A 15,243-nucleotide genomic window follows, 5' to 3' on the forward strand; every position below is an offset into this window, starting at 1 on the left:
AGAGAGAGAGAGAGAGAGAGAGAGAACTTCCAGGGGTGTTTGACCTTGCAGTGGTACCCACTAGTCTCAAAAGAGCTGTTTATATTGTATGTCGAGGCAATGCCAGTGTTTGACGAAGGCATGCATAATTTCAGTGTACTTCAAAGATCATTTCCAGGTAATATAGTTGCCCAAAATGCCATCGGTTGTGAGATGTTTTCCACATGCAGATATGTGTAGCACTCTTCATTGGAAGGGCTAGGAGAGAGGAAGTGGAGGGAACCCATGCACTGAACCACTGAACTCTTCCTACCCAAGAAAGGAGAAAGGGAAAAAATTTGGTCTTCAGGGCTTAGGGGAGAGACCAGTGGTACATCACTTGCCTGCTAAAAAGCATAGGGCCCAGCTCGGGGTGGGATTCAGGCTGTACAAAAGAAAACTCCTTTTTTTCTGTGTTCTTGGAAAGCTAATGTTGAAAGCGTGTGTATATATATATATATATAATATGCATGCATATTTTTTGAGACAGTGTCTAACTGTGTAGACCAGGCTGGCCTGGAACTCACAGAGATCTGCCTATCTCTGCCTCCCAAGTAATGGGATTAAAGATATGTGCCAGCACACCTGGCATAATGTATTTCTTACGGTGTGGGAGAACATAACTTCTGGAGCCTTCTAAAAGGAGCCACAGGTAGCTAGCTTCCTCATCTGCTAATTTTTTTCCATTGGTCATTTATCTAGTTTTTACCACTCTTAGATTTTTTAAGCTTCCGGTCGAAGGTGGAGCGTGCACATAAGCCATTTATTTCAAATATAAAAGAGAAAATTCGTTAGGCCAGTTAACTGGATGTAGTGTGGGTAAAGCCTCCATGCGACTAATGCTCTTGCTTCATGAACTGGTGTTTTCTTTTTGTATGCTTCATATAGATGAATGGACAGAGGTGGACAGAAAACGAGGTACGCCATTTCTGGGCTGCATGCATTCAGTCTGCATTCACAGGGTCACTCGGTCGGTTGTCAGTGGGTTTTTAAGCAGGATCACTTTAAGTATTGCTAGCAAGAAATAGGTGTGAGGTTCCTTGGCTGAGACATTGAGTTTACTTTGGAACCCTTTCCTCCATTGCACAAGGTGAAAGCCTAGCAGGCTCTGGCAGAGCGGCCACACTGCATGTGGAGGGCTCCCCCCAACTCCCACCCTGGCCCCACCACCGTCCAAGCTCTCAGAGGCAGCTGGGGCAGAAGCTCCCATCCTCAGTACTGTGGCACTCCTAAAACACGACGTAAACTGTGATGTAACGGAAGAGTCTGCTGCGGTCTGAGTGGCCCTCCAGAGCCGTTCGTTCCCCTTCGCACACAGTTACCTGTTGAGCAACTGAGGAGGATGGAAGCATGTGGCTGCATGGCTGCCAGGACTGTGGGCAGAAGGCATGGGGCCATGCATGCACTGTTGCCTCATGTCAAGTCTGGTTTCCCCTCACCCACAGTCAGCTGCAGACCTGGAGCGGTTGAGGCTTGCTCGGAACAAGACCTCGGCTTCTCCCGCTCGCAGTATGTCCTGGGTACCTGGGAATGGTTTCCACCCGTCATCGCCAACCTCAGTATTTTAAATTCTCTTATCACACAAGATATACCAGTTATGTATATTTATTATACATAAAGCATAATGAGGCCAGATATGATCATGTCGCATTATGTACATGTGTGAAAACGTCATAACAAAATTAATTATTGTCAGAATTAATATATGCTAATATTTTTGGGGTTTTTGTGCATAAAATATATGTATATTTAAAATATGAGGGCTGGAGAGATGGCTCAGCAGGTAAGAGCACTGACTGTTCTTCCAGAGGTCCTGAGTTCAAATCCCAGCAACCATGGCTCACAACCATCTGTAATGGGATCTGATGCCCTCTTCCAGTGTGTCTGAAGATAGCTCTAGTGCATGCATATAAATAAGTAAAATAAATAAATCTTTAAAAAATAAATAAATAAAATAAATATGAAAGGCCCACTAAAAGCGTTTCAGTGTCTCTGATTTTGAATTTAAAGGTGTAGGCTTGTTTTCTTTTATTATTGAAAGAGAGTTTAGTATAATTACATAAACTTGACATTATTATGGCAGATAATATTTTTGACTCTGAAAATACTGTCCTAATTGTAATGACATCTACTTAGAATGTGATATTATAGAAAACAAAAACAGCTATGAAATCAATTTAAAACAAATAACCCCAGGATAGGGAGTGAAGAAGAATGTGGTAGCCCACACTTTCCCTTACCACTTAGGAGGTAGGGGCAGACAGACCTATAGGTTTGAAGCCGGTCTGCTCTACATAGTTCCAGGCCAATCACGGCTACAGAGTGAGACGCTATCCGGCTATCCCTGAAGAAAAACAAAGCCACTGATAGGTCGGGCGGGTAAAGGCACTTGCTACCAAACCTGGCGAGCTGCGTTTGATCTCTGGGACCCACATGGTGGGAGACAACCGATCCTAGCAAGTTGTCCTCCCGTCTATTTATACACACACACACACACACACACACACACACACACACACAAAATAATTAGAAATAATTAGGCTGGCTGTGGTGGTGCACTTTATAGATTTAGTTTTATCTGTATGAGTGTTTTCCCTGGGTGAATGTGTGTGTACCTGACGAAGACCAGCTTCGGGAACGCCTTAAAGAGACAGACGGACTACCGCTCTGGTGGCAAGTAGCAAAGCTTTACTGATTTTTCCAGCTTATAAACATGGGGTATGACTTTGCAGTTTTTGCTCAAAAAACAACACCTTTACTCAGTTAGACTTAACATACAATATTATCATTTTGATTCACTTTCTCATAATAAGAACTTCTTCAGAAGTAGGGACTGTTGATCAGCAGTCCCAAGGACATCCTCCTCTCTGGCAAATATTAACTCTTAACTAGGAACAAGGAAAAACACTGACTCACAGAAAGTTATGTTAAGACATCCCTCCCTTCCAGGAGGGACAGCCCCTGAACTTTCCCCTAGTTAACTGCTCTGACCCTTTCAGGCCAGAACCAAAGGAAAGCCATTGCTCTCCTCATGTACCATATTCATGCTGGTGCCACTAGAGGTCAAGAGAGGGCATTTGGTCCTCGGGAACTTGAGTAACAGATGGCCGTGAGCCACCAAGTAAGTGCTGAGAACTGAACCCTCATCCTCAGCAAGCACAGCCAGTGCTCTTACCCTCTGAAGCTCTTCAGCCTCTAGGGCATACTTAACACTAAAACTAGAGAGGCAGAACCAGGCAGGTGTCTAAGGGTTCAAAACCAACCTGGTCTACATAGTGAGTTCCAGATTAGCCAGGGCTATATACTCTGTCTCAAATAAATAATGCTTTAAAAAATAATAATAAGGGGCTGGTGAAATGACTCAGTGGGTAAGAGCACCCGATCGCTCTTCCGAAGGTCCGGAGTTCAAATCCCAGCAACGAACATGGTGACTCATAACCATCCGTAACAAAATCTGACACCCTCTTCTGGAGTGTCTGAAGACAGCTACAGTGTACTTAAATCTAAAATAATAATAATAATAATAATAATAATGATAAAATGAGACAGAGCCCTTTCTAATTTCAGCCCCATCATTAGCAGCTTGGATTTTAAACTCTCTCAGATTAAATCTCCCTCTTCAGTGGAATGTGGGAATGAGGATAATTCAAAGTTGTCTTGGACCTTAAATGAGGCAATTCACGTCGAGTCTTAGGAATAGGGTAGAGATTCAAAGCATTGTATTCAAAGCATGTGCAGAACATTCCCTGACTTCTCTCGTGTAACCTTGGCTCCATCGTGTGATTCCACAAACAAGTGGTTTTGGAGCAGGGGTAATTGATAGAAACTGAATTGCTTTCATCAAGATAATTATTTCATCAGCCTAGGTTCAGAGAGAAGCCCAACTGACGTGCCAGGCTGCCTTTATTGTATTTCACAACCATCTTTTGACACATCTCTTGAGCAATTTTTGGCCCATCCTTTGACGCCTGGCAAAGTTTCAGGTGTGAAGTGTGGATCTCGCGGGCTCTTCATGTATGTAATTAGATCGCTGGGGCTTACTTTCACGTAAGTGTTCAAAAATAATCCAAGACGCTGACTTTGTCGTCTGTCTGATGATTACCCGGTTACCAGCCCTTCCGATGTCCCCATGAAAGACCCCTCCCTTCCTGTGTTCATCCTCTTTGTAATCAAATCTGACTCCCACTCCACACTGCCTCATGGAAAGAAGGCAAAGCTCCTGAGTGCCAGAAGCAAATGCAAGGGTGGAAGCCTGGTTCTGGCAGGGGAAGGGAGATCCTAGCTGGAGACGAGTGTGCCCCTCTTCAGCTGTCAGTGTTGACAGTGACAGTGGACTTCAGAACACTCAGATTTCCCAAAGTCCTGATCTGTGCAGAGGAGGAAAACTACCCAGCCCTGGCATCAGCTGAAGGAGGAACTTGCCTTAGAGGAGATTTCATACAGTTCTGGCCATTTACCTCCCAGCTAAATTAGCATAGGGACCTGACGGCTTTTGTTCTTCTCATCTATAAAATGGTGATGTTGCAGAAGAGACAGGGGAAAGTAGACTTTCTCCCTGGTGTAGGCAAACTATAAAGAAATCCATTTTCTGTTACCAAGTCGAATTTCCTCATTTTTGTATTTTAAAAAGATGAGGAAATCCAAGTGCCTGGTACCAAAGGCAGCCCAGGTGTCCGACCAACCCTAGTGCACAGATGTGAACGTGTACCGTGCGGATCTCGGCCTAGCTCCTTCCTCTGTGTCCCTGAGGCGTTCATCTTAGTAACCCTAGTGCACAGATGTGAACATGTACCGTGCGAATCTCAGGGCATGGCTCCTTCCTCTGTGTCCCTGAGGTGTTCATCTTGGTGTCTGGTATACTGCATGCCTGCCTGGCCCAAGCGATACACAGAGCGAACCGAGAAGGGAAAGACGTCTGTCTCCACACTCTCCTGTAGAGTGAATGGGGGCAAGGTGCAGGGCCCAGCTGAGAAACTTCCATTTCTTCTCTGGGGGCTCACGTGTGCCCTACTGTGCCCACTGGGACAGACCTCATTGCCCTTGGTTCTCAGCAAGTGAACATGCTTAGGTCTGATGCAGGAGCCATGGTGATGCAGAGCTGTGGCACTTCCCTGGGGAAACGCTTCATTTTTTGTTTTTCCTTTGCCCAAGTCAGTAACAATCGCCTTGGGGTTTTTCTCGCTTTTCAAACCAATTTATTTGAGGCTAAGCTATTCTCCTGGATCCTGAGCGAGCTCTAAGACCCTAGAGAAATGACTCTGCTCTTTGTAAGCTTTAACCCAGTCGCAGCACACAAGGAATGGTTTAACGTGATTCCTTCTTCCCTGGCCTACATCAACTCTTCCCTTTTTCTTTTCTTGGGACCCTGCGGCTTTCCATTCGTATCTGTTCCTTGCAGATTCTGTACTTTACATAAAGGCTGTGGTGAGAGAAAAAAGTTAGAAAACTCAATCTATTTCAGATCCTTGCTTTATCTGTCTGAAGCCAAGCCAGAAGGATCCCTGTACCTCAGCATTCCCCGTGCAGGGAGTGTTATCTGGCCATGCTGAGCTGGAGCTCTCAGATGTGAGGGCACCTGCATTGGCTGTGGGTCTAATTCTTCCTGTCTGTGGAGCAGGAGAGAGTCGACCGAGAGTAAAATCCAAAGGTCAAGCGTGAATTTAGGGATTCTATAGGAGTCTGGCTATGTGTGTTCGTGTCTTACTTTTCCATTGCTGTGGTAAGGCACCATGACCAAGGCAGCTTATAAAAGAAAGTGTTAAATTGGGCTCATGGCTTCAGAGGGCCACAGGCCATGATGGCCAATGAAGAAACAGCTGGGGCTACATCCTGATCAAGAAGGACAAGGCGGAAGCTGGGCGTGGTGGCGCATGCCTTTAATCCCAGCATTCAGGAGGCAGAGGCAGGCAGATTTCTGAGTTCGAGGCCAGCCTGGTCTACAAAGTGAATTCCAGGACAGAAACCCTGTCTTGAAAAACAAACAAACAAAAAACTACTAATAAATATTCCCGCTTTTTGTTACCTTCATTCTTTAAAAGTTTACCCAGAGCCAGTCACCAAGCACCTCCATGGCATTCAGCAAAGGGAAGTGAAGTTTCCATCTTTCGGAAATAATCACTCATGTCAGACAGTCATGGTACACACATTTAATCCCAGCACTTGGGAGCAGAGGCAAGCAGTCTACAGAGCAAGTTCCAGGATAGCCAAGGCTACACAGAGAAACCCTGTCCCTAAAAAACAACCAAACAAAGCAAAAGATGAAGAAAAAGAAGAGAAGGAAAAGGAGGAGGAGGAGGAGGAGGAGAAATAAGCACTCGTATTAATTCATTTTAGGCGCTGGCGAGATGGCTTAGTGGGTAAAAGCACTGACTGCTCTTCCAAAGGTCCTGAGTTCAATCCCAACAACCACATGGTGGCTCACAACCATCTGTAATGGGATCTGATGCCCTCTTCTGGTGAGTCTGAAGTTAGCTACAGTGTACTTATGTATAATAATAAATAAATCTTTGGGCTGGAACAAGCAAGTGAGCAGAGGTCCTAAAAAATTCAGTTCCCAGCAACCACATGAAGGTTCACAACCATTATCATAGCTACAGTGCACTCACATACATAAATAAGTAAATCTAAAAAAAAAAAAAAAAAAAAGGCACTTTAGAGGCTGGGACGGCTCAGCAGCTAAGAATATATGTTGTCCCACAGAGGCCCTGAGACCCCAGCACCCTCACCGTGTGCGTCATGCCTTCTCTAACTCTAGCTACAGGGATCTAAAGCCCTCATTTGCCTCCACAGCCACCTGCGTACCTGCGTTCACTCAGACCCAGATACAAAACACAGAATTAACACTAAAAGAGAGGGGCTGAAACGATGGCTCAGAAGTTAAGAGTACACACGTGTGTGCTGCTCTTCTAGAGGTCCCGAGTTCAATCTACAGCAGTTCCATCAGGTGGATCACAACTGCCTAGAACTCAGCCTCAGGGGACCCAGCCCTTCTGTCTCCTGTTGGGTGGGTGCCTATGCTCTCTCAAACATGCCTACACACACAGTTAAAATAATAAAAATATATTTTATATAACTAATTCAGTTGTCTGGGAATATATATGCTTGATAGCCATAAACTCTCCCCTTTACACTGAAATAACTGGCTAAGAATAATCTGGAGGTGGGGTTGGAGAGATGGCTCAGTGATTAAGAGCACTGATTGCTCTTTCAGAGATCCTGAGTTCCATTCCCAGCAACCACATGGTGGCTCACAACCATCTATAGTGGGATCTGATGCCCTCTTCTGGTGTGTCTGAAGACAGCTACAGTGTACTCATATAAATTAAATATTTTTAAAAAGTAAAAAAAAATAAATTAAAAAAAGAAGAATCTGAAGGCCTAGGGATATGCTCAGTGTTTAGAGCATGCATTGCCATCACAGAGGGCCCAGCTTCAGTTCCATCACCCATGTCAGGTGGCTTACAAGCACCTTTAACTCCATCTGCAGGGGGTTGGATCCCTCTGACCTCTGACCCCTCTGGCCTCTAGCCTCTGAGGCACCTGTACATACACCCACACAGACACACAGACATGTATTTTAAAAAAAAAATCACTTTAAAGACTACCCGTGGCCAGCAGATAGCTCAGCAGGTGAAGACGCCTGCCGAGCAAACCTGTCGCCCTGAGCTCAGTCTCTACAACAGTAGGCATGAGGTGACAGGGGAGAGGCAATGTCCCCAACCTGTCCTCCGACCTCCACACATGCACCTTCCCACCCCACCCCACAATAACCATGTAAAAACCATCCAGAACAGTCTGTACCCGCGGCTATCCTAATACCAGAGCTGTGCCCGCGGCTGTCCTAATAAATACCAGAGCTGTGCCTGCGGCTGTCCTAATACCAGAGCTCCCCTCATGCCTTCACTAGTGTACTTAGCTGAGTCATTCCAACTATCTGCGAGAGCAGAGCTGGGGCCACTGTGGTCTGGACAAGTCCTAAGCTCTCCACGGGTGGAGGTTTCACCATCCCACAGGATGGGATCTGTTTCCGTGCTGTGAGATCAATAGCATAGGTCAAAGAGTGGTTGGTTAGGGCATGCTAACGTGGAGCAAAGTGAACGGCATGTTCTGTAGAAGCATTGGAGACACTGTCATTGCTAACCAGTGGGCAGCCTGTCCATTTCTACAAACTGTTTGTTACGAAAATAAATCACCATTGTTTGACGCGTGAAGTTTAATTTGAAGTGAAAAATGGTTTTGACTGCTTAAAAGAGAAATAGCACCCATCGCGCGCACACACACACACACACACACACACACACACACACACGCACAAATAATGATGTAGAGTGTATGTTGTAAAAGGGCCAGTGAGATGGTTCATTGGATGAAAGGCTTGCTGTGCCCACAGCCTGCCAACCCGAGTCTGATGCCCACAAGTCATGGAAATGTTGGAAGGAAAGAAACAGCACCACAAAGTCTTCCTGTCACATCCACATACCACACGGCACCTCAGACACACTCCTACTCAAACTAATAATGAAATTCATCTATTTCTTTTATCTTTATTTTTATTTATTTTTTTTTTCAGACAGGGTCTCATCATATAACACTTACTGGCCTGAAAGTCACTCTACTGACCAGGCGGCCTCAACCTTAAAGAGGCCTGCCTCTGCCTCTGCCTCTGCCTCTGCCTCTGCCTCTGCCTCTGCCTCTGCCTCTGCCTCTGCCTCTGCCTCTGCCTNCTCTGCCTCTGCCTCTGCCTCTGCCTCTGCCTCTGCCTCTGCCTCTGCTTCTGCCTCTGCCTCTGTCTCCCGAGTGCTGGTATTAAAGGTGTGTGCCACCACTGCCCAGCTAAACAGTTCTTTTTTTTTTTTTTAAAGAAAGATTTTTCCTTATGAAGGTGATGGGTGGTATTTCTCTTTTAAGATGTCTGTAAAGTGTGTAACATGTAAAGCATAATCTTCTTCAATACTGTCATTGTGGCCGTTGCCCTCAGTGTCATACAGCACTCCTGAGTCCTGTTTCCGGTTGAATACCTGGGCTTCTTTCCAAGGGGCTGATTCCAGCAAGCAGTCCATATCTCAGCCCTGTCTACACCTAGTTCCCGTTCATAGACAGAGAGCGCCCGTAAACAAGGCTTCTTCTGGTCCCTTCATTGCTCATCTGCATTCTCCCCTGTCTCTACAGTTCTGAACGACATCATTTCAACCATGTTCAACAGGAAGTTCATGGACGAGCTGTTCAAACCCCAGGAGCTGTACTCCAAGAAGGCCTTGCGGACTGTGTATGACCGCCTGGCTCATGCCTCCATCATGCGACTGAACCAGCCCAGCATGGATAAGGTGAGCAGGCTGCCACCTGGTCAGCTGCTGCTGGAGCACCTGTCGTGGATGCCCCTAGATGGGGTCAACCCGGGTGTCGTATGCAATGGTGTCTTAGGAAAGGAGCAAGAGTAAACACGAGCTGCAGTCAGTTGTCAGGTGGCAAGGATCTCGGGAGGTGTCTGTACCCAGCCTCTGTTGTGTCTCACCTGCCCGAAGGCAACCCTGCTGTTCATATCCTACTTACAACCCTGAACATGTGCTGCCTGGGTTCAAGTACTCAACCTCCCAGACTTTACCTCTTAGGGGGACAGTAAGAAAAGGCAGTTTGGAAAACCAGTGTGACCAAAGCACAATGCACATATATGCAAATGTCACAGTGAAACCCATTAATATAAGCAATAAATATACCTTAATACTTAGGTTTTAGCTATGCTGTGGTAGCCCACATCCTTGATCCTAGCACTTAGGAGGCAGCGGCAGATGGATCTCTGGGAGTCTGAGGCCAGCCTGGTCTACAGAGTGAGTTCCAGGACAGCCAAGACTACACAGAGAAACTTTGTCTCAAAAGAACATCATCATAATAATAATAATAATGTTATAAAAGGAAAAACCTTAAACTACCTCATACAATAAATTTCAGTTCTGCCATGGAGAAAACAAGGCATTTTTAAGGCATATTTTTAAATATTCAGCCTTTACTTATATGAACATATCTATGTCTTTGGAAAACAAATTATTAGAGTACTCCCTTTATTTACTCTTCTGTTTTATGTGTATGAGTATTTTGCGTATATGTTTGTGCATCATGTGTGCAGTGACTGCAGAGGCCAGAAGAGGGCATCTCAACCCTCGAAGCAGGGCTTAGAGGTGGTCGTGGGTGCTGGGAACCAAACCTAGGTCCTCTGCAAGAGTGGCAAGTGTTCCTAACCACTGAATAGGCCCCTGCAGCACTCTGATTTTTTAAAAGAATCATTCCACATAACCGAACAGAAGAGGACATACAAAACTGTTCAGAGGAATTATGAATCGTTTTTGCTACCTGCCCCGCCCCCAGGAGGGAGACTCTGAGGGCAGAAGGAGAGGCCCTCCTGCCATGGGGGTGAGGGAGAAGACTTCTGGTGCAGATACTTCTCAGCAGGTGGCCAGGGGTCTCAGGGGATACTGACATTCCATTTCCTGCATGCTGTGAAGAAAATGGTACATCACCTGTGGTCTTCCTCCCCAAAGCCCATAGCCCCATTCTAACCACAAGAAAAATGTGAGACACGTAGCATTGGCATGCTGCAAAATGCAAACCAGAGCACCAATATTTGGAACCATCGAGATGGGGCTTAGCGGCTCAGCGGCTCAGCAGGTCGGCTCAGCGGCTCAGTGCACTTGTTGCTTTTTCAGAGGTCTAGAGCTATGTTTTCAGCACCGTGTGGGATGGCTCACGATGGCTGTAAACTCCAGCTCGTGGATATCAGACACCCTCTTCAGCTTCCACTTCATCTGCACACACACATACACACACACACATACGCACACACACACTCATGCATACACATGAACACACATAAATGAAATTCAAATGTAAAATCAAATGTCAGTGTGACCAACGAGGAGAGTCAACTAAACCATTACAGCCAAGAGGAACCAGAAGAAGCTGGCAGTCCAGTATCCTGTTTGTTCTGGAGGGGATCCTGCAGCACAGCAGGGGGCCTTAGGGTTGGGGAAAAGACTCAGTCACCATGCTTGCCTCACAGACACAAGAGCAAGAGTTCGATCCTCAGAACCAAATGCTGGCCATAGTGCCACACATTCATAAGTCTGGCACTGGGAAACGGAGGCGGGAAGATGTCTGCAGCTTACTAGGTAGCCAGCCAAGCCAAACTGGTGAGCTCCAGGCCAATGAAAGACCCTGTCTCAAAAGATGGTAGTCCTAAGGATGACACTGGGAGCTGACCTCTTGCCTCCACAGACACACATCTACACATAAAAATCTAGGAGATTGGGGAGAAACTAAACTAATGCGATTGCTCTTTTAGATAGGGTCTTAGGTAGCTCAGGACAGTCTCCAGCTCACTATGAAGCTAAAGATGATCTTGAACTTGTGATCCTGCTGTCTCCACCTCCCAAACGGTGACCTGCACAACCACGCCTGGGCTTGTGCTAGGACTCCAGCTCAGAGCTTTCTGCTCTAGGAAAGCTCCACCAACTGAGCCAACCCCAGGCCCCAAGTTCATGGACTCCAGACAAGTATTAAGTTAGACCTAAATAAGGATAATGACTTTTCCACTTGCTCCACTATGTGAACTTTGTTGGGTTTTTTTTAAAGATTTATTTATTATTATATCTAAGTACACTGTAGCTGTCTTCAGATGCATGAGAAGAGGGCGTCAGATCTCATTACGGATGATTGTGAGCCACCATGCGGTTGCTGGGATTTGAACTCAGAACCTTTGGAAGAGCAGTCGGTGCTCTTAACCACTGAGCCATCTCTCTAGCCTGTGAACTTTGTTTTAAAAGTCATGAAGACTAACACTAGATAATGAGCACACAGAATAATCAGCACATATGTGTTGCTGCTAGTACTAGAGGCCTGCATGAGACACACCAGCTTTCACTGAGCCCTTACCGCCCGTTGTTTCCTTTGGAAGTTATCTCATCCTGAGTCCATCTTCTCACTACCAAGTGGGCAGGCTGAGGAAGGGGATCAGGATTCCAGCTCCTCCCAGGCCTAGTGCTTAGTCCAGACCGCACAGCAGCCAATGCGGTTTCATGTGTGTCCCATCAGGAAGACAGGATGACCAGAAACTACTGTTGGCCCAGGGACCTTCTGGCTACCCCTGTTGTTTTAGCTGAGTTACCAGCATCGCCCCTCGCATCCTCAGACATGCTCTGGCTTTGGGGACAACCCATGTGGTCACCTGAGCTGGGTAGCAAGCCCGTGGCTGCTTTCCCAAAATGGCTCTGCTCAGCTTCTGATCTGCTTTTATGACCCCCATCTATTCTGTGTGTGGGTTGACAGCTCTACGACCTGATGACCATGGCTTTCAAATATCAAGTGCTGCTGTGTCCACGCCCCAAGGATGTGCTGCTGGTCACTTTCAACCACTTAGATGCCATCAAGGGTTTGGTCCAAGACTCTCCCACCGTCATACATCAGGTGAACGAGACCTTCCGGCAGCTGTCAGAAGTAAGTCCCCCTCCATCTCCCTGCCACAACCCTTGTTCTCAGTCAACTAAGACCCAGCAGATTCTATGGTTGCAAGGTCAGGGTCAAAGCTTGCCACTCTTTTAGAACATTCTGAAATCCCACAGCTGCCTATGTTGTAACTGCCATGGCGGTTATCACCTTATGTTCCCTGCTGTAGCCTTTGTGGGGGGAAAACAGCAACAGAGAGCTTTCTTCCCTCTGAAAGGGTGTTGGGAGTGCACCTCTGCTCAGCTGTGGAGAATAGAGCCCCCCTCCTGCCCCCGGAGGGTGCTGACACTGTTGCTGCCAAAGTCCCCGAATATCTGAGTCTCCCACCCCTGAGCACCCCACCCCTGCCTGTCCCCACAACTCAGCCCATGGTGGGAAGTGCAATGCTTCCTTCTTTCTGCTTTGCCTTGGCAGGTATATGGGAATCTCTCTGCAGGGGAGTTCCAGCTGATCCGGCAGACACTGCTTATCTTCTTCCAAGACCTGCATATCCGAGTAAGTGCCTGGAACCCCCACCCCCACCCCCACTCCCACCCCCACCCCTGACCCTGGTGGCTGCTGCCCTGACCATCAGTCAGTCATCTGAGCAGACCAGGAACGGGATTTTGCCCAGCGGTGGTGCTCACCATGCTTGGAACTTGTGACTATAAGAGGTCACTTGATCGATTTAAGCCATCCCCCACCCCACCCCAAGCTCCTTTGAGCTTCTTTGAAACGTGGGCTCATCCCTTGCATCTACATAAGAGCTTGTTGTCAGCGCACTCATGTGGCTATGAAGTTTTTCTCAAGCTTCATCCTCAATGTCCCAGCATCAGACACTGTCACATGGCTGCCCTCCTGCTCTGTGTGATGCTCCCCTAACCTGGCTTTCCAACTTTCTTGTCAACCTTTCCTCCACCTATCTCTGAGCCTTCCTGCCCCTGCCTTCACCCACCCATCTGCTTGCTGAAATGCATATGACCAGGCCCATTGGGCCTATAATTCCATGTCTGCCACTAAACTATTGCCTGAGAGCCAAGTTTCCCCGACTCTGGTTTCTGTTGAGGACACTTCCTCTCCACCGCTCACTTGGCTCAGAACCAGTGTTGATGGCAGCGATTCTCCGGCCTCGATTTGCCCAGCTGTTTCTAAAGGGCATGTAGGGTTTGCTCTTCCTTCCTTTGGATCTTCTTTTCTCTCTCGGCAGCTGACACATTAGCTCTTCCAGTTTCTCGGACCCTGACCAAGTCCCTGTGTATGCTAAGCAAGTTCCCTGCCCCTGAGCTAATCCTTACCCTGCATGCAGTTCTCGCTACCTGTTGTCCTGTAAATGCTCCTCTCTCATTGTGCCATGCCTACACCAAACAGTTCTATACCCTAACTTTAAAAAAACACACTTCCAGCCTGGCAGTGGTGGCGCACGCCTTTAATCCCAGCACTCAGGAGTGTATTTCCCTTCCAAGGGCAGGAACGACAAATAGATTTCAGCTCTAATGCCAATTTTATTTTTAATACTAATAAATAATTTCATTGTATTTGCTATTGATGGAGCAAGATCAATATGAATATAGACTAAGATCTCTAATGTTCATGCTTGAAAATATAAAATTAGGAAAGTACAAGCAAGATTAAGTTGTGCAGCCGATTTAAAAATCAATTTGAATATAATGAAAATTCTACTCAGCGGTATTACTAGGACCGTGCATATTTAGGCATATTTTATGGATTATAGTAATATTAGCAGCCACATTGATCTCTCAGTTTTGAGGAGATAAAATTCATTGTAGTGAAAAGGCATGCTAATCATAATTCTGTAGTAAAATCACTGAAATGTATTATGCCACTAAATATATTGAGCTTTAGTTGCTAAATGGGCAGACAAGGAAACATCAAGATCGCAGCTAGTCCTGGTAGTACCTGTGTTCCCTTCCTCCCGGGAGGCAGAGGCCAGAGGGACGGAGTTCAAGGTCATCCTTAGCTATAGCTCCTCCCCTCCACCCCTGGGAGGGGAGGGCTGCAGAGGGTGGTGATGAATCACACTGCTTGGCATTGCTCTGCCAGTGATCTGCACAGCTGGGCTGGCTTCCATGTCTGGTCCGCAGTGTTTCTGTTCAGCTGCAATTTGTGATTGCCTATACAAATTTTCTGTTTTCAAAATAGTCTTGATGGTTTTTAGATTTGTTAGCAAAACCAACTAAATCAAGAAAACACAGATCTGCATCAAGAACTCTTGCTTCTTTTTTTTTTTAACCCAGAGGAAATACAAAACTGTGTGTCCAGTTCCAAGCTTTCTTTATTATGAAACCACATGAGGCACCATGACCTGTTCCTGGGGCCCTGGACAGAGGCTGCACTAAGACCAGTTCCATTTAGGTTCCTCAGGAGTTAGTTACAACCACCTCGGCCCACCATCCTCTTCAGCTACACATCAAACTCAAGCCTTAACTTCACAGAGATTCACCTGCCTCTGCCTTCTGAACACTGGGATTAAAGGCGTGCACCACCACGGCCAGCCTTCCATCTTGTCTTCTGAGATAGGGTGTTTGTCCTGAGTGTCTCCTTGGAGGGACAGGGCCCCATGGCAGCGGGACTCTGAGCACCCTCCTCTCACAGTGACACCAACCACATCTGCTTCTCTCTCTCTCTCTCTCTCTCTCTCTCTCTCTCTCTCTCTCTCTCTCTCTCTCTCTCTCTCTCCCCTCCACCCCTCTACCCCAAGACAGGTTTGCAGCAGGCCCATGAAGAAAAGGGGGT

The 15,243-nt window shown here is 46.7% G+C and overlaps 1 protein-coding gene across 2 annotated transcripts in view; it reads left to right on the forward strand.

Moving 5' to 3' along the window:
* Oscp1 (organic solute carrier partner 1) overlaps nucleotides 1-15,243 on the forward strand; it is a 28,041-nt gene that overhangs the window by 4,708 nt on the left and 8,090 nt on the right. The window contains exons 2-5 of one of the 2 annotated variants that reach the window (XM_021200576.2): nucleotides 907-936; nucleotides 9,187-9,341; nucleotides 12,334-12,501; nucleotides 12,925-13,005. In XM_021200576.2, the coding sequence (XP_021056235.1) occupies nucleotides 907-936; nucleotides 9,187-9,341; nucleotides 12,334-12,501; nucleotides 12,925-13,005 (434 nt within the window). The remainder of the gene's footprint in view (nucleotides 1-906; nucleotides 937-9,186; nucleotides 9,342-12,333; nucleotides 12,502-12,924; nucleotides 13,006-15,243) is intronic. The other variant, XM_021200577.2, reaches the window with a different exon arrangement.

Source organism: Mus pahari, chromosome 6 (genome assembly GCF_900095145.1).
Source record: "Mus pahari chromosome 6, PAHARI_EIJ_v1.1, whole genome shotgun sequence".
Taxonomy (NCBI): Eukaryota; Metazoa; Chordata; class Mammalia; order Rodentia; family Muridae; genus Mus; species Mus pahari.